Source organism: Empidonax traillii, unplaced genomic scaffold (genome assembly GCF_003031625.1).
Source record: "Empidonax traillii isolate 1590-97213 ecotype Southwest subspecies unplaced genomic scaffold, ASM303162v1 scaffold119:size1479319, whole genome shotgun sequence".
NCBI classification, from domain to species: domain Eukaryota; kingdom Metazoa; phylum Chordata; class Aves; order Passeriformes; family Tyrannidae; genus Empidonax; species Empidonax traillii.
The window spans coordinates 491,246-513,777 of NW_020955312.1; the positions used below are offsets into that span (position 1 = coordinate 491,246).

The 22,532-nt window shown below is 37.2% G+C and overlaps 1 protein-coding gene across 4 annotated transcripts in view; it reads right to left on the reverse strand.

Moving 5' to 3' along the window:
• Positions 1-22,532, reverse strand: part of TRAPPC8 (trafficking protein particle complex 8) — a 50,955-nt gene that overhangs the window by 14,186 nt on the left and 14,237 nt on the right. For all 4 annotated transcript variants that reach the window (XM_027883139.1, XM_027883138.1, XM_027883137.1 and 1 more), the window contains 19 exons: positions 22,042-22,123; positions 20,344-20,591; positions 18,673-18,788; positions 17,901-18,051; positions 16,582-16,682; positions 15,418-15,523; positions 13,782-13,913; positions 12,074-12,298; positions 10,963-11,071; positions 10,054-10,248; positions 9,721-9,851; positions 8,570-8,644; positions 7,774-7,900; positions 6,563-6,720; positions 5,323-5,765; positions 2,718-2,865; positions 1,352-1,448; positions 464-532; positions 308-348 (listed from right to left, as the gene is read on the reverse strand). In XM_027883139.1, the coding sequence (XP_027738940.1) occupies positions 308-348; positions 464-532; positions 1,352-1,448; positions 2,718-2,865; positions 5,323-5,765; positions 6,563-6,720; positions 7,774-7,900; positions 8,570-8,644; positions 9,721-9,851; positions 10,054-10,248; positions 10,963-11,071; positions 12,074-12,298; positions 13,782-13,913; positions 15,418-15,523; positions 16,582-16,682; positions 17,901-18,051; positions 18,673-18,788; positions 20,344-20,591; positions 22,042-22,123 (2,754 nt within the window). The remainder of the gene's footprint in view (positions 1-307; positions 349-463; positions 533-1,351; positions 1,449-2,717; positions 2,866-5,322; positions 5,766-6,562; positions 6,721-7,773; positions 7,901-8,569; positions 8,645-9,720; positions 9,852-10,053; positions 10,249-10,962; positions 11,072-12,073; positions 12,299-13,781; positions 13,914-15,417; positions 15,524-16,581; positions 16,683-17,900; positions 18,052-18,672; positions 18,789-20,343; positions 20,592-22,041; positions 22,124-22,532) is intronic.

Sequence of the window (22,532 nt, forward strand, 5' to 3'; positions counted from 1 at the left end):
ATCCTAAACTTCAAGGAAGATCAAAAAAACAGATTCCTTGAACTGACTGCAACCTATATTAGTAGCTTTGAAATTCTGGTACTGACATCTATTAGAGGTTTCCAGTTTTTAAAATAAGTTGCAATTACAATTTTCAACTTGTTAGTAAAAATAAAATTAGGAACAAGAATCTTGTCATCCACAGACTTCTACTATGAAAGCACTGCTCCCATTTTTAAATTTAAAAAAAAGGTTTTCAGTGGGATACTTTCACATCAGAAGGATACCTTGCACAGGACAAAACACACAGTTGTACCCATTCACCTACCTGTTCATTTCCGAAGACAATGTCTGCAAATGTGTAATTTTCTAAGGGATAAAAAGAGAAGGCATTGTTTTAGCATCATGAGAAGTCATAACTTCAGAATACAGCATCCAAAAAGTATTTTCTTGAAAAGGTTACTACATTGAGGAAAGAACCTACCTTCTGAGTTTTTGCATCTGACTGCTTTAAAACATAACTTTGCTCTCTCTCTGCTAGCAAGTTTAGTATCTGAAAGAAAAAAGGTTGCAAGATTTTTTTACTCTCAGCATAATCAGTTCCTCAGACAAAAGTCAGCCTTGAACATTCACAAATAGGAAACACACTGATGATACGCAACAGGCACAACAATGGCATGGTGGTAAACATGCATCTACTTCTACAGGAGGAGGTGAGCCATAATACATAAAGGAGATGAAGAGGAAGAACGAAGGAACAGAAGACAAAAGATTCACCTTATCATCTGACGGGTTCACCCTCAATATTAATACAAAAAGAATCTGTCTATACTAATTTTTAGGTACATAAAATGTCAGTATACAAGTAAAGATAAGATTTTTTTAGATACAGTAACAGAACCTTTGTGGTTTTTTTCTGGGACAGTCAGTCTTGTCAACAACTAGCAGCTTGCATTAGTTAAGGCAGGACACAGCACTAGCAATTTTAGTATATTACTAATAACTGAATGGAGCATTTGCCAAATATGTTGATCAGTTAAATTCAACGCTGACATAATTAACTAAAAGTAAAGGGACACTGAAACATATTTCTTATAAGCCAAGTTATCATACACTCCAGGATGATAACCCCACCTCCTCCAGAACAAGCACAATATCACAGGAATAATTTACCTGTAATTAAGCTAATTTTTAAAATTAATGAAGTCTGAAAAAGTTATCTGTCAATATACTTTTTCTTGAAACACTAGCAAAGGAATGGCTTTAGTTTTTGGAAACTAGTTCTTAAAGTCAAATTCAGCTCCTCTTAAGATTCTTTAAACTCTTCTTATCAGGCAGAAGCTAGACTTGTCATCATTTTGGGGATACACACCTTTGTCTCCAGAGATGTTAACAGATTTTTGAAGCTTCCAGTGCTTGCTATTACTTGAAACTTGCACTATATGAAATTCTTTAACCCCAGTCTCACTCTAAAGAAGAAACAAAAGCTATGTCAAATAAGGCCAATCACAACTGTGAGGTGCAAGGTGGCACTCTTAGAATCGTAACTCATTATTTACACCATCCATAACACAGTACTAAGAGATGAGGAGAGATTTAAGACCCACTGTAATGTAAAACAACAGTCCCAGCTCGCAGTAACTCCTGATTCCAGTAAATAAAGCCACACAAAGAGGGAATAAAGATGCCCCCAAAAAATACCCACAAGCCACTGCTTTAGTTTAGGACAAATTTAACAAAAACTAGGCCTGTTCAACTCTAATGCAGAACACTTAGTTCCTAATGCAAGGCCACTTAGTTCCTAAGATTATTTTAGGTAGTCTTTACATCATAAATCCTACAAATTCAAGAGTTATTTTGTTTTTAGATATATATATACAATGAAAAGTAGCTTTCAGAGTTGGTCTCCTTTCTTGAAAAGAGTGAGGTGGTAGTGGAAAAGTAAGCCTCACACTGGTAATGTGGTAAGTACTTTCTAAAAACATTCCTTCCTCCTTAAATGAGGAGTGGACAATATTCACTTTAGTAACTGAAAAAAACCCAGAGTGTATACACCTTTAAAAGAAAATGACAAATCAGTTCAGTGAATCCACTATCAATTAGGTATCTAGGAACTCTGAACAGAGGATTCAATTACTTTGCTTTGTGATTAAAAAAATGGGAGCAGCTTTACCAAAAAAATGAGTAAATTTAAATTAGCGTGGTATGAAAAATGAAATATTTTCATCTGCTTTACTAAGTCAACAGATCACAACAGACAGATCTGTACTTGGATTATATTAGCAAAAATGTCTTTAGAGTTTGGTTATAAATGTAAACACAAACTTCCTTCAAGTTGGAGCTTAAATTTTGACTTTGACATTACCACTAAATTTACCAGTGTTTTCACTGAAAGGTGTAAAGGGGCATTGTCTCATTCAGAACTATTTTGGAAGATGCAGTTGTCAAGAATAGTCATCCCTTTGGAATAAATCTTCCTAAAAAAGACTTCAAACTATAGTCCTGACATTTGATTAGGATAGCAGATTCCATAGAGTTGAGATGTAATAATATTAATACTCTTTCCAACAGTAACTGAAATGATGAAACATGCAAGTTTATTTAGTGTTTGCAAAGTTACTGTAAAAAAAAACCTTTTTACTTGAGTCTTGGTTCCAGTGTGACAAATCTGCTGAGCTTTAGAACAGTTGTTGTTATTATTATTATTATTATTATTATTATTATTAAAAATAACTTACAGTATTGATATTTTCTACATCGACAAACACCAGCATGTTGTCCCCTCTGCCTTCTTCATCTCCAAGTGCATTACTTCTGCAGACAGTCGCTCGAATGTGCAGAGACCGGCTGGTACAAATAACCGCAGTGTGCCTTAATACTCTATGACTAGGAAAAGAGGGGGAAGGGGGAGGGAAGGAAAGAGAAAAAAAAAAAAAAAAAAAAAAAAAGACAACATTCTAAATAACCAGGACTACTGCCTAGAACAACACATCAAGAAATTTAGCTTTTATGTTTGTCAATATTAATGCCATTAGACAATTTATTAATTTCAACCACCAAAGGCACTTTTATGTTTAGCTCTGTATCAAAATTATGTTATTTTTTAAAACCATGCTGCACGGACAGGTGCTGTTCAAACGTTCTCCAGTATGAAGTACTGGAAAAAAGGGTTTACCTATTACCATGAAAATATACCAGAAATATTCCAATGTTAGACAACTGGCACAGTGAAAACGAACAGACATATACTGGCACAGGGATATCATTAAGCTATTTAATGCCACCACATAGTTTGGAACATAGTTTTCGAGTAAATAAGCCACAGAAGGATCACTAGGTAGTCACATCTCTTGCATAAGCATTTCCTAAAAAGCACTTAGAATACCACTGCATTCAACAAGTTCCCCTGAACAGAGAATCTTGTAGAACCAAATCATCACTACTCTGCCTTTTTCAAGGCATGCTCAAGCTTCAGGACAGCATGCCCTTTGTAAAAGTTATCTTCCCATTTTTCTAGAATAGAGTAAAGTTCCATCCTTGGACATCATCAAAACACATGAGCTTTTCCCATGTAGAAGCTTCTAGGTTACTGTAACTTCCATGTGGAAGCATTTTAGAGGGATGGAAAAAGCTGATATGCATTACCTACTAAATATGTTGAATCATCATGTGACACTTGTTTTGGGAGGGGGAAAACAAACAAACAACAACAACAAAAAAAACCAGTGACTTCCTAAACTCTACTTCACATGTCACAATCTACAAAATAAACTTAACAGTTTTGCAGTTAATATTCAGATACACAGATGTTTATATAGCTTTCAGGTGGCACAAATTAAGTAATTTTTGAACTTTTAAAAGCTCTGCTCAGTCTACAAAGAACATTCTTAAACCAGAGTACTTTGCTTAAGATCCCCTCAAAACTTCAGTGTAGTAGGGAACGTGTACATTCCCCAAACAACCATCTTCCAAACTCTCAAACGCCTCCATTTCTGAATACTATGAGGAGAAATTAGTTCTACGTTGTATGGGGAATTCTCTATTCCTACAGAAATTCCTAAAAGCCAAATGAACAGTTAACTTTGATATTTCAGAAGCTACAGAAAAATCTCAACAAAAGGTGCATTTGTATTACTTCAATTTCAAGGATATGGTACTGATCCACTGTCCGAACCATCTTCAATTTACTCTGCTTTGATTTACATTGCAGACCAGTCTCACAGCCCATGAACACTGTTTCTCTCAGAACTAGCCCGGAAAACAAGCTTCAGTCACAAGAAGACATCTAGTCCATGTTACTAGAGCTCATCTGAAATAGCCCTGCTCCCCACCATCGTCCTGCACATGGACAGTACAGGTACCAGGTGTGCTGGTTTGGGCTGGGGCAGAGTTAATTTTCTTCACAATAGCAGGCCATGTTTTGGATTGTGCTGGAAACAGTGTTGATAACACAAGAAGGTTGTTGCTGTTGCTGAGCAGGCTTACCCAGAGTCAGGGCCTTTGCTGCTCCTCACCCCACCAGCGAGGAGGCCAGGGATGCACAAAAAGGTCGTAGGGGCCAAAGCTGGGAGAGCTGACCCCAACTAACCAAAGGGATATTTCATACCATATAGCATCAACAATAATACTAGGGGGAAGGAGGAAGCAGGGACACATTTGGCCCAATGGCATATGTCTTTCCAAGTAACCAAGTAAGCTTTCCTGGAAATCTGTCTGCCCATGGGAAGTAGTGAATTAGTTGTTTTATTTTGCCTGCACGCACAGCTTTTCCTTTACTTATTGAACTGTCTTTATTTCAACTCACAAGTTTTCTCACTTTTACAACTCCAAATCTCTCCCCCATCCCACTGGGGGGTGAAGTGAAAGAGCAACTGTGTGAGACTTAGTTGTGCCTGGAGTTAAACCACACCACCAGGTTCACTCCTCACAGCCTGCACTACTTTTTCCAAAGCCTTTGAAGAACGTGTTTCTCAAAAGAGTTACCTCCTTAGCCTCAGACACAGGTGGGACATAAAAACTCAACTTGCTCCCTTTTCAAGTACAGTTCAAAAAAAGCACTATTTGTTAGCTTGTAGTGTCAAACTTGACTGTCCACTCTCTCAAGATGAAGATTATACACGTCAAACTTGGTATTTAACCTCTCCAAAGAGAATAACTTTCATCACAATACCATTGCTATAGATCATACAGTAGAAAAAACACTGCTTAGAATAGCAGATAACAAGCCATTTTTATATCACCACAACAGCAAGAATTCAGGAAGATTTACTTCTCTGATTACAATGTTTATAGTGTGTCTAATAAGTATGACATAAAAGGTAGATTAAATAAAAAAAACCTTACCACATTTTTGAGTGTCTTTTAATACTTTCATAGTAAAATAAGAAGTTAATTTCGTGAACACCTTCTTCATCTGGTCCCCGTAACCACATTGGCAGCTGCACTGAAGCCCCGGGAAGAAGAACAGCATCAGGAAGTGGAACCTGTATTACTTCAGGTGAACCTCCTGTGCCAACCCCAAAGTCTGCAGAAGAAGCTGAAGACAGCAGTGCTGTTCGCACAGAGGTAGGATCTGTCACAACAGTCTTGTAAGCACTACAGTTCTCAGAAGCTGAAGGACTTAGTGGCGTTAGAGCAGCAGTATTTCCACCAAAAGTGAAAAATTCTGGATGCTTGGACACAACCTTCAGTGCAGTAAGAGGACACTTGCTTACGTTCACAAATTCTACATATGCTTTTCTAATTTCTCCACAGAGAAGCCCTGTAGGAAAATTTATAAAGAATACCTGTATGGGAGAGAAAAGGAGAAAATAAAAGCCTGAACACTGAGTCGAGTTAGGAATGGCCCCAGAAACAACCACCAAACATATTCAAATTATACCCCTGCCTAGAGGTTTCCGAGGAGGGGAGGTAGAGAGGGAGGCAGGGATCTCTTCTCCTTGAAATCCAGTGACAGCACAAACAGGAATGGCTCCAAGTTGCACCAGGAGATGTTCAAACAAGACCTTAGATGCATTTCTTTACTAAGAGGGTGGTCAAACACTGTAACAGGCTTCTGAGAGAGGTGTTTGAAGCCCCAAGCCTGTCAGTTCGGGCAATGCCCTTAACATAGTGTAACTTGGTCAGGCAGGACTAGATGATCACTGTAGGTCCCTGCTAGCTGAACTATCCCACTCCATAAAGCATTGTCATCAACCAGTTAGTCAGATCATTTAAATAAAATAACCCCAGTAAGGAAAAGAACTGTGTTTTAATTAACCAACTGCAATAAATATTCTAGATGAGTGGCAAGCAAACAGAAAAAAGCTTCTTTGCCCATCCCTCCCCTCACCTTGCAATCTGGCTACAAAAGCTGTTGCCAACTAAAATTCTAAACAGAATATAGCAATTTCAGAAGCATATTAATTTTGAGGATTCAAGTTTCACTTGGGAAAAGCCCACACAAGCTTGTCGCTGACAGATTAGAAATTACCTGGAAAGACTTAGGCATTGCCAAACTACAAGACTTCAGAGTTAGAATTACATTTATAAACTCTGCATTCAGCTATTTTCTCAAAACTGCCAATAGAAAGCAGCTACATACCTCCAACAAAGGCATTTCCTCTGTGATAATGGGATCTAAACGTCGATCGGGTCCGTATTTAATTGACGTTTTTTCCTCTTTTGTGTTATTAAGTCGAGGCCCTTGGATTTCTAAATCTTGCCGTCCTCGTACAGATAACCCATTGGAAACAAACTTTCCTGAAAAAAAATTTAAAACATTCGATTTTTTATTTTTTTATTTATTTATTTTATTTTTATTCTTAACTTTTTTCCTGAGAAGTGATCCAAAGCTCCTCACCCAAGCTCAAAAGTAATTTTGATTTTTCTGTTATTTGGCACATGCAGTGCTCACTGTTCAAGAGCATCGCTGACTAAGAACTACTCGAAGCTTACTGACACACAGCAGACATGGCTACTGCAAATTCAGCCAGTAGTCCACTGTTAAGGACTAATTCTGCCCTTCAGTAGTCTGACTACAACTAAGGTGGAGAGTAGCATACATGGTGCAGGAAAGTGATTTATTTCCTTTCCCAGTTTTCACCAAGCTGGAAATGTCATGTAAAGAGTTATCTCCTTCAGACAGCCACCTCTCCTAATGTTTTTTACTGAAAAGGTTTACAGTCTGTAGATAAACAAGCTTCATTATTTCTTTCAGACACTTTCAAATGAGTCTTAATCCCCACTTCATCTAACAACTAAGTCTTCCCTGTAAGAGACAGTTTCAGATGAATGATGCAATAAAAATTAGATCACGTAACACACAATTAATGAGTAATGTATGTTAATATGAAGGAAAGAGACGTCAAGTCAAGATGCTAAAAATAAAGTTGTATCAGCCAAACTTAAATTTGGGAATATATGAAAAGAACTTCAGTGCAAAATTTAGACAAAAGTTGAAAGTTAACAGAGCAAAAAGATGCAGAAGAAAACTGGACGGCAAGAGTGTCAATGAAGGTTGTTAAAGATTCAACATGGCATAGATAGAATATTTAAATTTCGATTTTTTACTGGTTTCAAAATTTCTACAGATTTAGAAAGACAAATAGAGCACGGATCTAGCATCCCTCCTCACAGGATTCCTAGAGGTACCAATTCACCCCTTTTCACATTTCAGTTGTTTCCCTTGTTTCTACACCCCTACCTGATGGAAGGCTTTGCATCATGGTAGTCAAACACCAGAATTTAGTTCTACTGTAGAAGCCACATCTCTCCCTTCCAGAGACACACAACTTAAGGCAGTGATACACTTACCTGACTGTAATCCAATAGAAGGATCTATTCCATCTAATGTCACAGCACCTTGAACAGTGCCAAGATTATAAACGACTCCCAGAATATGTAGCTCCCCTGTTTGATGGGGAAAGAGCTTTAGTCTTGCCTGTGGAGATACGTTAAATTTTTGTTGTTGTTGCTACTAGAAAAAAGTATTATTACATTTAAATGTCCAATTGCTAAACACACTCACAGCTACATTTACCTTATAGGTGTGTCAGATCTAACTGCGACAATAACTACAGATCACTTACTGAATTCAAAATTCCACATACACAGCATTTATCAAACCAAAGCTGAGAAATGCTCATTACATTCAGAAAAAATCCTAAAAGTTAATTTTTATTGTGCTTAACAGAGGCAGAGTCATAAAATGGTTGAAGTGGAATAGACCTCTGGAGTTCATTTTGTCCAGCAGGGCAACCTAGAATCAGCTGCCCAGGACCTCATCCAAATGGCTTTTAACATCTCCAAAGATGGAGACTCCACAATCTCTCTGGGCAGCCTGTGACAAGTGCTCATGCACCATCACAGTTAAAAAAAATAAAATGTTTTCTGATGTTCAGGTGGTGCCTTTTGTGCCCACTGCCTCTGGTCCTGTCACATCCTCCTTCAGATATTTATACACACTGATGAGATACATGAAGCAACGGAACTTCTGAATCAGTCATGACTTCTGAAAATTTAGCTTTAAGTTCATACCATAACAAGTCTAAATTCCACTCTAGAGTTCAACACTGAAAAGACTATTTTTAAAACAGGGTACAGTACTTACCACTTTTGTCTCCTCACTGTTTATTAAAAATTCTGCTATCGCTTCAGTTCCTACCATATCTTCATCGCACATTCCCTGAAAAGAAGAAACAGCATTTTAGACACTATTACTCCTAAGCAGAAAAAAGTGCCATAAATAACACCTCTAACACCCTTCCTAAAGTGTTCAAGGGGGAAAAAAAAAAAAAGCACAGAAATTTCAAACTGCAGACAGTTAGGATAAGCAGGTGCTGCATACCCAGCTTCTCAGGATTTCTGAATTAAAAAAGCTGCTTGAGAGCTCAGTAAGTGTTTATTTAGGAAAAAATTAAGATTTAGCACTATAAATTGGAACCCTTCCCAGTCAATTTCACTGATATTCACAGAAGCATTTATCATATCATTAAAGTAGCAGTTCAGATCAGAACAGAAGGGAAAGGGTATGGTAAGCCTTGAGACTTAAGTTATGTGAAACCATGTTTATAACTCTGGCAAGTACTTACAGCACCTTTAGAGACCACTATGTTCCAAATGCCTTTGGCCAGGAAAACAAAATATTTAGGAATTTACTGTAATATTCAGTATTAAACCATATTAAAACCATTAAGACATGGATGTGAAAACAGTCCTTTCGGGGTTTTGGCAGCATTAGTTGAAACATTAGGTTAAGCAGTAGTAACATCATCAATCTGAAGTGTTCAAAACATTTATTTTTAATACAATTTCACTGTTCTTCTAATTGAGATACCAAGATGTTCCAATGTCATATGAGCACAGTTTTTCAGAACACATTTCACTGTGTACAGTAGTTCAAATAAGAAAAAGGTATTTGATAATCTACCTATTGACACTGCAAGTCATTTTTGCTGGTCAAGGCGAGTGTGACTCAAAACAAATGTAGTGCACATGCAATGAAATCTTGTAAGTATTTTGTTTTGCATTCAGCTTTACATTACACATTACAGTACATTTGTTAACTTGGTTGCTTGTGTTTTACTGAAAAAAATTTCAGTAGCTACTTTTTTTTTTGCCCTTTTTTTAATTTACACTTAAACCTTAATGTTTAATGCTTATGCTTAAGTGTTTTGATACTACAGAATTTTGAATACTTAATATGTACTCCATAACTGTAGCCATTTCGTTTGAGTTGAAAAAGAATGATGCTTTCCTTACTTGCTCTTTTGTTTCTCCATCGTGCTTTGCATTGAAGTCTTTAGGTTGAAACTTCCACAGCAATGAAAGGTCAGTCAAAAGAAGTGGAACTTTGAGAGGGTTTCGGAAGGACACTTCTACAGTTATCGGTTCTGTTAAAAAAGTGCAAGAAAATAATGACAAGAGGCTTTCCCCATCACAATCTGAAGGTTCACTTATTTCAAGGCATTTATGTGCAAACGACCTGCACAAGAACATGGGTTCAAATCTACAGTAAGGCAGGAAATACCACACAAATTTACCCAACTCACTTTATGTCTTTATTACTGAAACATAAAAAAATATTGACTTTACCTTCTATCACAGCAAGTGGAAATTTGGAGTTATCCGAGTAGCGATTTAAACAGAACTGTGTTGGTTGAAAGTTTGAAGGTATTGTTCCTTTATTTATCACAGACACAACCTGCTCTTCAAGTTCCTTCCACTGCTGTGATGATTCTGAGTCATACTCCTGATCCAGACTTACATGCGTAGCTGCCTGCTTTTCACCTGGTAGGAATAAGGTAGTTTCGGAAGACAAGAAAAGTTGCAACACAGGGCTCCTCTGGCAGTTTGGTAAGTATTCTTAAAATATTTTAAGTTCTAGGTCACTACCATTTTCATGTTACAATTGATTTAAGCCACTGAATTGCAAGACAACTTGAAATACACACATGGAAGACAACACTGAGAAGAATTTGAGTATAGTTGTATTTGGAAACTGTGGACTTCCCAGATTATAGCATGCTACATGGTATACTCAGGTTACAGATTATTTTACTTTAGGATGAACTACAGCCCCACAGCACAGCCATGGTATATGTAATAATTTCTTTACATTCAGGAATCACAGTGTTTCAAACATGTAACCCAAGAGGATGTTAACTGTAAAGCTAATTTCCAGCACTGCCACTAGCACCTAGCATTTGCTAAAGCATTAATAATCCCTTTCATGAAGTTCATTATAGACTTGCATTGACGCTTTCCAGGTATAAAAAAAACAGTGGCAGTCAGCATAACCACATGCATAGATTTCGTACTTACACGGAAAGTTTGGAAACATTTAGTAAGTATAATTTTTTCTTTTGAAATATTTTTTAAGAAGTTACCCTGTCATGTTACTTTTACATAATGACAGATTTCTTTTTAAATGATACCAAGTGTTGCATATGTTTTGATTCCCTAAATAAGGGACTTCAATCTGTTCAGATAAGATTTTCTAACCTTCTGCAGGTCTTCGATCATGCCCAAAGAAAACACGGGTTGCTGAGCTGTTAATATATGGTAAAGGAAGCTGTGGCAAGGGACCATCGGGTGATAGCTGGGTTGCATTCTGGAGCAAAGGAGGAAAACAAACAGCATCAAGACATTACGCAAATCCTTGGATGTCTATGCTGTACGTTAGCAATGGCTGAATGATAAGGAAGCCAAGTTAAAAGCACTCAATGTTTGAACAGGGAGCACTTTTAAAATGGTATAATTTCAATGAACTATTTTGACAGTCTGAAGGAGAATTTTTTTTCTTCAATAAGAATTTACACTTTGTGAAATCTTTATGGAAAAAGGAGAATAATTATTTTAATCCATCGCTCTAATTGCTGTTGGGGGAATTTGATAAATTGCACTCACTACTCCACACTACTAAACAAGATTCTCACCACAGTTCATCTATAGACTGAAACACCACTCTTGAGTAAGATCTACCATAACTCAGCAAACACCACAGAAGTTCTGTTTATAAGCTTTAAAATACAATAAGTATCTACAGGGCTGCAAGTTGCACGGTGATAACAGCAGCGAACACCCCATAACATATAGGGTACACTGCAATCCAGAATCACTTGTGAATTTACAGCCAACTCAATGAGTCACTCCATCTATAAATACACATATTAAAGAATAAAATTCACTGCAACATGGAGGGTGACAAAGCTACGTAGTCTTTATTACATATTTACTATCAAAAACCTCAAAAATTATAAATCGATCAAAACAGATCCACTTCCCCTAAAAAGCTACTGAACTATCATAAACTGGAATTCAGCTGTGACCTTAAACAGAAGACTTCATTTTATTGTAATAAAAATATATACATCACAACACAGACTGTTGTAATAATAACAGATGCCAACATCAATCAAAGTACGCTTACTACAAGAGATGCAGCGTACATGGGTTTTTTGAGGCCTGAAGTAAAAAATGAACACATCAACTAGATAAAAACCAACCCTAGGGCAAAGCAGGTGAGACAGAAAATCATTTAATATCTTAGTAGAAAACCAGTATTAATAAAATTACTGATTATTCAAGGAACAAAGACAATGAAGTCATTTACCTTATAAACATAAAGATATTCTCTTAAAAAAGCTCCTTGCTGAGCTGGAGGTTGTTTACTGTCATTGATCAAAATATGCCTGAAGGCAGAGACAGCATTGTCCAGCTGGCGAAGCGTAAAGGACTGACGGCCAATAGTGAAGTTGATATGGTCTTCTGCAAGAGACCAGCCCTTCCCCTTGTAAACCTGCATGGCTTGACAGTAGCAACGTAAGGCGTGTTTTTTCTGCAAGAAAAAAAAAAAAAGTTGATTTCTCAAACAATCCCATTATCCACTGACTGTAATTATAACATTATGAAGATTGAACAGTAAGTCAGAAAAGTTACTGTAGTTTTCACCACCTGCCCTGCTAAGCGTAATGTTCGCAGAACTAGACCTTGTAGCACCTGGTCAATGCTAACCTAAGCACAGAAGTGTTTGTTCCTACAGTGCAGAGCCTAGCCTCCAGATTAAGTTTATTTTTTAAAAGACTAGGCTAACAGGCAACAAGTTAAAAAAGCAAGTAACAAGAGAAGATTGCTTTTAAAAACAGTGCTGTGTTGCTCTAGGACTGCTAAAGCTGACGGAGCTCTACTGCCAAGCCTCAGGACATAAGCTAGATTTAACACTTTTCATTCCACTCTGTAACTGAATTTTTAGTGCGACACTTTAAGTCGACTGTTGCTCAGCAGACATACCTGGGACAAAATCCATGCCAAGTAAACCAACAAAACACAGCCCTACAGAACATACAAGAAAAGTTACCCATCATATGAACCACTGGGAGGTATATGTTCCACTCCCAATCAGCTCCACAGTTTGTTTCCTGTACATACATTAGGACCTGGGCACTCAATCCCACATCTAGGTATTGAACAGCTGCACAGACATTCACTGTATAGCTAAGTCTCAGCTTCTGAAAAATGGGAACNAGTATACAACAATACTTTCTTTGGTCCTTACCAGGACAATGAAACCAAGACTGGGTAGGGTGGGAGGAAAAAGACCCAAGGTCACAGGGTTTTGTTTCAAACACAACTTTGATGCCTGTGTTCTGTATTTTTTTGCAATAACAACCTCAGCAGGAATCATGCACAAGCTATCTTTAGAGAGTGTATCCCACAACTGAGGCAGAAACAAAGTACACATGTTCTGTCCAGCAAACTGAGTTTATTTACTGCAGTTAGAGCTGCCTGCAAAGGAAAGCGAATGGAAGTAAAAACAATCTGATATGTATTGGTTTAATTACTGCTAAAGCCTAGGCAGCCATAAAGAGACAATGTAGTTTTGTCTTGTATATGCTCACATATCTGCCTCTCCAATAAAGCACACGTATATTTAAGGCATCAGGAAAAACATATCTAAATTTTGCTATTATTCCAATAAATAGAGTTTAACAAATACTTAACTCCTACAATTCACTCTTATCTCAAGAGTAAAAATACTTTTTTGCTCAAATAAAAAAGTCTTGTATTTTTACTGTGTACAAAATGAGACTCAGAAATGGCACATCACTTAAGTTTCAAGTCCATGATCTTCAGCATTACTTAAAATACAGAAGTAAAAGGCTAAGTTGATCAATGCAGAAATCATTTTCAGACAATCGAAGAGATAAATACTGCTGCCACAAAAGAAGCCAAGCATCTTTTTCCAGACTAATGACACATTCAACATGTTTTTCAAGTATCAAATACTGGTCATATTGTCCATGTGGAAAGATAATACTTACCTGGCCTGCTTTACTAAACCTGTGGCCAGCCAATATCATATGAAATGCAAACTTTCTAACCATGGGACTTTTCATGTTTATAAAACAATGGGCTGCCTGCTCCAATAGAAGTGCACTGCGAAGATCTGAATCCTATTTAAAAGGAAAAAGAAGAATTAGACCTCAGAGTTGAATACAAAAATAACAGTGGCCTTGTTTTAATGCCAAGGGGGACAGTAAGTGCAATAGTACTATGAGGTTGAAGATTCTTTTATACAAAAACATTATATGCATATGTGAGCATAAAAAAAATAAGACTAGAAGCATTTTCCACTGATATATGTCTAATGTTCAATACCATTATGTTCCTATTTTTTTCTAGTGGAGAGATTTATATACAAGACTGTTCCAGTATGAGTGACAAACGAACTATTTTTCTGCTTTTTTGGTTACTCAGGCTACAGTTTTTAACACCTACCATTACCTCTGAAGCACTCTGCTATTTTTTCCTCTCCCTACCCTGCAGATATTAAGGCTAGAAATAAGAAGTAAGACCTCTAACAGGATGAAGGAAAAATAAAGGGAGCAATGGAATTTGGTGAATTTGTATCACAAGGACACGGATAATTTATTAATAGAGTACAATTTCTTATTATTACCCCATTCTCTTCTCCTGTCAAGACATAGCTATATTATTTTAACTCCTCAGAACAGATTACTCGATTTTACCACAGCTGAACTCCATGCTATCAGTGATGTCCAAGTATGCGTCTGGACTACAAATACACTGGGACACCTCCACAGTATCCTATGAAGATATTCCTTGCAACTACCAAAAGCCACCACAGGCATACAACATGTATTTTTAAGTTGTAAAATGACTGTGCAGAGCCAATAGTATTAAAATTCTTTGATTAATATTCTGCTCTTATAAATGCTGGTAGCAAACTTAAGTTCAAAGGACAAGAGTGAAGCTACAGAACATTTATTCCATGCTTAATTTATCCCAGAAAAGTCTCAGAGGCATCACACTTAGTGCAGCTAGCCACAAAGTCAAAACTAACTGCCAGTTATACTTTCCTCTCTACAAAGGAAATGCCATATTAATACTGGTATTACATTTTGTTTTGCTCTTTTTCAAGCAAGACATTTTTCTAGGTCGGAAGTTAATTCCATGCTTAATTTCCACCAATTAATATCACAGCTTCCACTTATGCAATAAGATTCCAATGGTTAAAAACAGCTGATCTATGCCTTACTTAAACTAAAAAGAATTTTTGCTTATATATAAAAGAGTATCCAGTATGGCTCTGGCAAGTCATGCTAATAGTTTTAACACAAGAGTTCTTAAACTGGAAGTACACTATCCAAGAGCTAAGCAGATGTCAAAGAAAATTAGTTATAAAGCCAAAGATATCACATTTAGCATGGTTAAAAAAGTCAAACAAGTTACTTGACTAGAAAGAAAAAGAATAACTGTACTAGTTCCTTCACTTACAGTGTAAACAGTTTTCTTCACTTCATGCTCTATACCTGCTCATTTGCTACCTTTGTCTAGAAAATATTGTAGGACAAGAATCAGAACGTAACCTAGAAGTGCTTAGGTAAGAAAACAAATAGGGAGAGGGTAAGAGTGGAAAAAGCTACCAAGTTTTACCTCGCTGGTTAAACGAATCAGAAGAGCAGCTGCCTCTGAGTATTTGCTTTGACTTTTTAAGATTTCAGCACTAAGCAGTACACAGCGTTCAGCCAGAACCATGTTCCTAAAGTAAAAACATACATGTATTAGTATCTCTCTGCCCCTGTCATAGGCAAACCAGATTTGGTTTGGGAGGGAAGATTAAATTAATTTATTGTCAGTAACAGAATAGGATACTGATAAATAAAAAGAGAATTAAAACACTTTTCCCCTGACAACTCCTTCTTTCACAGGCTCAATTTCACTCCCAGTTCTTCTACCTCCTCCTCCCCCAGGCATGGCAGGGGACAGAGAAAAGAAATTATGGTCACTTCCTAACATTTCTCCCCTGCTGCTTCTTCCTGCACATCATCTTCCCCTGATACAGTGCAGGGTCGCTCCCACAGATACAGTTTAAGAACTGTTCCAGCATGAATCCTTTTCACAATGTACAGTCCTTCAGGAACTGACTGTTCCACTGTGGTTTCCCGGCAGGTCACAGTTCCTGCCAGGAGTGGCATAGGCTCTATACAGATTACAGCCACCTTCAGGGTACATACACCTGCTCTGGTACTGGGACTTTCATGGGCTGCAGGTGGGAAATCTACGTCATCATGGTCTTCACCACAGACTGCAGGGAAGCACCACCTTCCTCTCAAGACCCCTTGATGTCTGCATGGCTGTTTCTCTCATTTTCTCTCTCCTTTCTCACAGCTGTTACACAGCTATTTTTACCCTTTCCTAACTATAGTATCTCAGAGGCAACACCAGCATTGCCAACAGGCTCAGCTTTGGGCAGCAGCAGGTCTCTTTTGGAGCTGAGTGAAAAGTGACTCTGACACAGGGGCAGCTTCAGTTGTTTTTTCCACAGAAACCCTCCCTGCAGCCACACCACTAACAAAATCTACCATTTGAATTCAATACACAGGTTTAATAAACCCCTCTGTCAAGAATAGCACATATCTGATTTCATGTCATCCTACATTACCTAATGTACCATACACTTTAAAAAGTTACCATCATTTTGTGATGTCATCTGGCACTATGACTGTATAGGGGAAGAAAGAAGGGGGAAGACTGTATAGGGAAAGACCCCCAGGTCCTTCAACTTTCATGGGATCGCTACAAATGTAACCAACATACTTGCAGATATCTCGATAGGTCTGAATTGCTGTTTCCATATAGTGGGCAGGATACGGTCTAGGAGCCCCAGGTTGAAGAAAAGCTGATACTGCTGCCATTTCCTGCAAGAGAAATTCAGTACTGTCACTGCAGTTTTTTCAACAAATTGTACACCTCAAAAGAACACGTTTCAACAGCTACTAGTTCAAGATCATCTAATCAGCTACTGGCACACAGAAGTGTATTCAACACACTGTACCTGATAAAAGGTTTAATACAATAGTCTCTTTATGGCTCTGCTTGTAATTAGCCAGACAGCAGCAACAGTTACACACAGAAGTGCCTGCACTTGACAGTACCCCCAAATTTTTATGCAGAAGCATTGAGTCAGTACTGCTTTACAAATGCAAAAGATAATTTCCTATTGCAGGAACAATCTTTCTGATAAAGTAGCACTGCCGTGTATTTTAGGATGAGCAGTGTTTTCTAACTTTTGCTTAAATAAAATTACATTATCAGCTTCCAATGGAGCTCTATGAAAACATGCACTCTGAAATTTTACTTCTTTCCTCATGGGGTGAAGATACGACAGCAAAGGTATTCTGCAGAAAGCAAAGACTAAGACTAGTAGGTTGCAAAAAATTCATTAGGAAGTTTAAAAACCTTTTCAGATTATTCAAATGCAGAGCAACTGTCTGTACTGTAAAAATATACGCTTATGTAAAAGTATTACATCAAGATGGGAGAGTGTACAAGGCGGCTTCCATAACTCTATGAAGTAGAGTTTCAAATCTTATCAAGTTAACCAAGGTAATCTTGTTGAAAATAATTTTGTCAATTCAATTTATTCAATCTCAGGAGAAAATAATGAATGAATATATGTCTACAGTGAAATTCAGTAGTGACATACTCAAACAACACCCCTCAAGTTTTGAGTCCCCCTAAAAATAGGTAACATACCATAGTCATAGTGACGTAGTCTTTATGGCAAGTAACCACTTGGCCGAAGTTAAAAGAGATACTGTAAAACTATTTTACACCTGGCTTTGAGTTATCAGTTCAAAGATTCATTTTTCTGGAGGTTGCATTCTAGGTTTTGTCTTTTCCATATTTCATATTTTAAGAATTAACTTCAATTTTTATTCACAACTTTATTCCCTTCATGTAACAGCAGAAAATAAGATTTTAAAACACTTTAGAATTTGCTAAAGATGTGGAGCAAATTTGGGGAGACCCTTATAATTTTGGAAGGGGAGACATTGCATTTTGTTACCTTCAGACAAATATTAGAAACTACTAGAAAAGGTTCACCGAACGTTTATGTTATGTGAAATACCAACCAGTGCTCCAGCTGCATAAAGCATTGCCTGATCATTTAAGAAGTCTTTCTTTGCTGTATGGTAACAGCTATATGCAAGTTCATAATGTTGCACCAAAAAACACAAGTCTGCCATTTTCCGGATCTGAAGCTCTGGTGCTTCTGGTGGATACCTATAAATATAAACATTTAAATTCAAAGTCATCATTTCAATCAAGAGAGCAAGACACGTTCTATAAAGCCATCCTTTCTCATCTTAGTATCTATTCACAAAGTAGGAATAAAAACTGCATTGCTTTAGCCTTTTCCAAAAAACAGCTAAGAAAAGTGAAGTTGATTCCTTTCTGCCACATGTACTTTGGTTTCACACCCTACTTTCCGACTAACAAGATCCACTGTTCCAGTAACATGCAAAGCAAGCATTCCTCTCATCCAAGAAATAAGAAATACTGAATAAAGTATGCAACTATCACTGAAAATGCTCACTAAGATTAACTAATTGAGCTAAACAGAGCTGTATGAGAAGGAAAAAACTTGCTCATCTGGCTGCAAGCTGTTATTTCTCCCCATTTCTCTTGAAAGAAATAAATCCACTAAAAAACTATGCTTCATGGCAAAAAACTGCACAAGGTACCGTCCTTTTCATTTCTCCAATTAAAGTCTTTCCTCATATTGCTGATTTAGTTCACTTTGCAGAACATCAAATAAACACAGGTTTTCCCTCCCCCCCACCCCCCCAAATAAAAAGGTACATTTCCAGTTTAGTTCTAAAAATAGGGACTCAGATTACTCACAGCAAACCAGAAGTGTTCTTCAGTTCGTTTATACTTTTCTCTGGAACCTTGCTGCCGCTAAACCATTTCTTAGTAGCAGAAAACAGTGATCGACTCAAGCCTTTCCTGGATATTAACTGCAAAAAGGCACTGAATTAGAGAACTATGTTGCAAGACGTGGTTAAGTAAGTTAAGCTAATATAAAAAAAACCAAGCTTCCTAAATTGTTTCCAATAAAACAGTAAAATCACAAAGAGCACACTCCTTTACAATTTATCACTGACACCAAGACAGAAGTCCAAATTCATATATTTATTTTATTTCAGACAGCTGAGGTTCACTATATTTGCTGTAAACCACAGGCATCATCTTAAGAACTGAAACATTCAAGGTATCTATTTGAAATCTAACAGAATATCTAGTTTTCAGAGTTAATCCAACCTAAAATCTAGACTAAGTGCATATTACAAGACAGAACCTTCTCCCCATCACCATCCACATGAAGCATTACCACATTGTGTACATCAGTTTCAAGTGTCAAGGGCACAAGTCATACCTGCAAGCAAGGTTACACAACTTTTTTTCTTCTAGGTAATTTCCACTAACAAGGAAACTTCCACAGGGAATTACCATTCCCAAGATCTAAGGCAAACTATATATCTTTTGAAATATAATATTAAAAATTGTAACAACTCACTCTTCTTACCATGACCAGGAACCTAAGAATAAGGCTGTTTGTTACACTTTAGGTTCGCACTTTTTTTAAATGCTTCTTCATAAAACTTTTCAAGTGTAAAACATGGTCAGCATACAGAAACTCCCAAAAGTCAATTCAGGGAGTGAATGTTCCTTACTGGACATGATACTTAATATCAAAACCCATCATACTTAAAACTATAACTCGAATAGACAATTCAATCAAAATACAGAGCTCAGACAACAGACTGGTATTTCGGTCCAAGTCTTAATGCTAAATACAGTAATTTGATTATACTAAAGTAAGTCAATCCATCTCTGCAGCTTTTTAAGAGTATATGAAGGTGAAACACTTGGAAAACAAATGACTTCACTGTGATCAAAATAACTTTAATGCATGTGTTTGATTAAACAGGGTCAAGACATTAACTATCGCACTTCCAAAAAGTCCTAGTTGAAGGGAAGTATATTCAGCTGCAAAAAATGCTGAATAAACACAGTTGCATGATTCAGGGTGTCCGTGCATTTCTCCTCTGTCAACAGTAAATGAAGTATGCGGCTTTCTTTGCAGATGATTATTGATAAAATACATTTCTTAAATTTAGTTGCGTATTCTGATGTTAAAACACAAAAAGTCTGTTTTGTTCCCTGTGTAAGAATCCTTCAAAAGCATCGAATATAAAGATTTTAGGGGCAAGGACAGACTGCCCTGATGACAGTTCAGACAGACTTTCACCAAGAAGCCACCTTGCACTGAAGCTGTAAATACAAACTAGTTTTGGTGTTTGTTGTTTGTTGGTTTTTTTTTTCAAGTACAAATTGAGCAAAAATAATAACTTCAGCTATTTCTCTTAAATTTTCTTAGTTTTCAGACAGGCCACTGAATCATTAGATGCCAAAGGAAGTAATGCTGTCAAAACAGATTTTTGGATACCTGGAGTTATCCCCAACCATTTTTTCTTATTATGGCACCAACTGATTTAAGGCTAAACTGACCTGATCATTTAGCTGCCGAATTGTCTTCTCTATGTGTGGCAAAAGTCCCCGGAATGTGAATTCCTGTATGAACTGCCTAATTCGGTCATGATCTGTGAGTGTTAAACAAGCACCATGAGGCGTTCCAGAATTTGACTTCTTCGAGTCCTGCGATGACGCAGCAACCTTCATGGAATCCACGCTATCCAAACTGCCACTGGGATGATCCAGTTGAAGAGGGTGAGTCTTAAAGTTATTTGACAGGTCATCTATTGAAAGATTGAAACCAAAACCCCCGTAAGTACAAAGTTACTTAAAACATTTTGGATTTTAAAGGTCATTTTTATTAATTTCCTTCAAAGCTTTCCTTGCTCAGAACTCTGTTAAGGAAAGCTATTCACCAGTCATTCTCCACTACAGATCAATGCTGAGCAGACGGCAGCAGAACGCTCCCTGAGTACTGCATCACTCCTCAAACTCCTTAGAAAGTTCAGGGAATCTCAAGAACTGAAACATGGCTAAATAGGGATGGTTTTGGCTCTCAACTACAGTGCAAAAAATCCTCAAGTACACTGACTAATACCAACAACATTAAAGGAAAACTACAAAAAACATTAAAATCAAAGATTCAAGAAAAATTGGGAATGCAGCAATTACTACAATAGTGCCAGTGGTTCCATTCACTTTCTTCTGCCCACTTTTCATGGTTAAAAAAAAATAAATCTCATTTTCCAAGCCTTTCCAAGCATGACATAAAACAATTTCCTCCAAAGTTCTCTCAGTTCAGCTATCCAAACTAAACTGAGACACTGCTTCACTCTAAGACTTAAACAGTTGTCACATTCATTATTTCTCTTCTGTATAAGAAAATCAGCTTGCCCTATCTGGCACTGAGCAAAGTTGAGCTCTGAAAGCAAATCTTTAATGGATCTTACTCATGGAATGTAAAGCTGGGTATGTAAAGTTCAGTAAGCAGCTCACAGAGGACATCTGGGCTGCAAGGCCCTAGAAAGACATTTTATTAGGCAACTGCAGGTTTTCCTACATACACAGGTCTCAGCATGCCTCTCAAGTCAGGTATGAAGATTCTGGGAGGGAGGCCAAACAATGCAGGGTATCTCACTTCTTCCCTATCTCATGATGTTTCTCATCAGAATCCTACACAGTTACCTCAAAAATTTCTTTTAAAAAGGTCATGCATTAAATTTCCACTCAATTTCATCTACTATCCTCTCCTATCCACAAGCCGAGTTGCAAGGCAAGCGCTTCCAAACAACTTACAAACTAGTCACTACTCTGACATAGTGACAGGAGTCACTACTCTGACATTTACAGACTTAATATCAAAAGCAAAAAAACCCTCCAGAAGCTCAGCTTCCAAGTTATATCAGAGCACACAGACCAAAACTTATTTTTATGAAAACTGACCATTTAATCATATCTTACTTTTTACTAGCTGCCAGAGTTTGCAGACAATATACTTAATCTTACAAAATATGAACCCAATACATTATCAGCCTCCTCATTAAGGATACATCTACAAATTGCCATCTGCCCAGTAGCTCAGTACCACAGTATTTTATTTGGTGGACACTTAAAGCATTCAGAAAACTATTCCTTTGAATTCCCTAACAAATCACCGAAGTGATTACCGTCTAAGACATGCGACAGTTGTGTAAATTCTGTAACATCAAGGTTTTTATAAAGTTATAAAAATACCTTTAATTTCACTGTCTAAGCCATCTGATATCAAGTGATCGGTATTCTTGCTTGAAACAGCAGTATAATCTTCATAGCAATCCTGCCAAAAAAGGGGAAAAAAGTCCGAATTTTAAGACTACTAGACCACATACAAAAGTCAGTAAACAGTACTTGTCAGCTTCAGTAACAGTTAACTGAATTATTAAAAAACATGTGTGTTCATATATATTAACTTCTCTAAGTAATTTCTGAGGCTTTCAGAAACTGTCCTAAAGAGGAAAGTTATATTCATCAAATTAAGCAAATACCTCCTCACTTGCTCAATTAGCTTCCATGTCAACCAAAGCAAGCAACTCCAGCTCTTACACAGCAATGCCTAGAGCAGCAAAAATTTTTTCCCTAAAGCAGTTCCTGAACACGTTCTCATACGTTAATATAAAAAAAAATCCATGTTAAAAATCTATGTTGCACAGTTGACAGGGGACAGAAAAATGATCTAATCAGTTTAT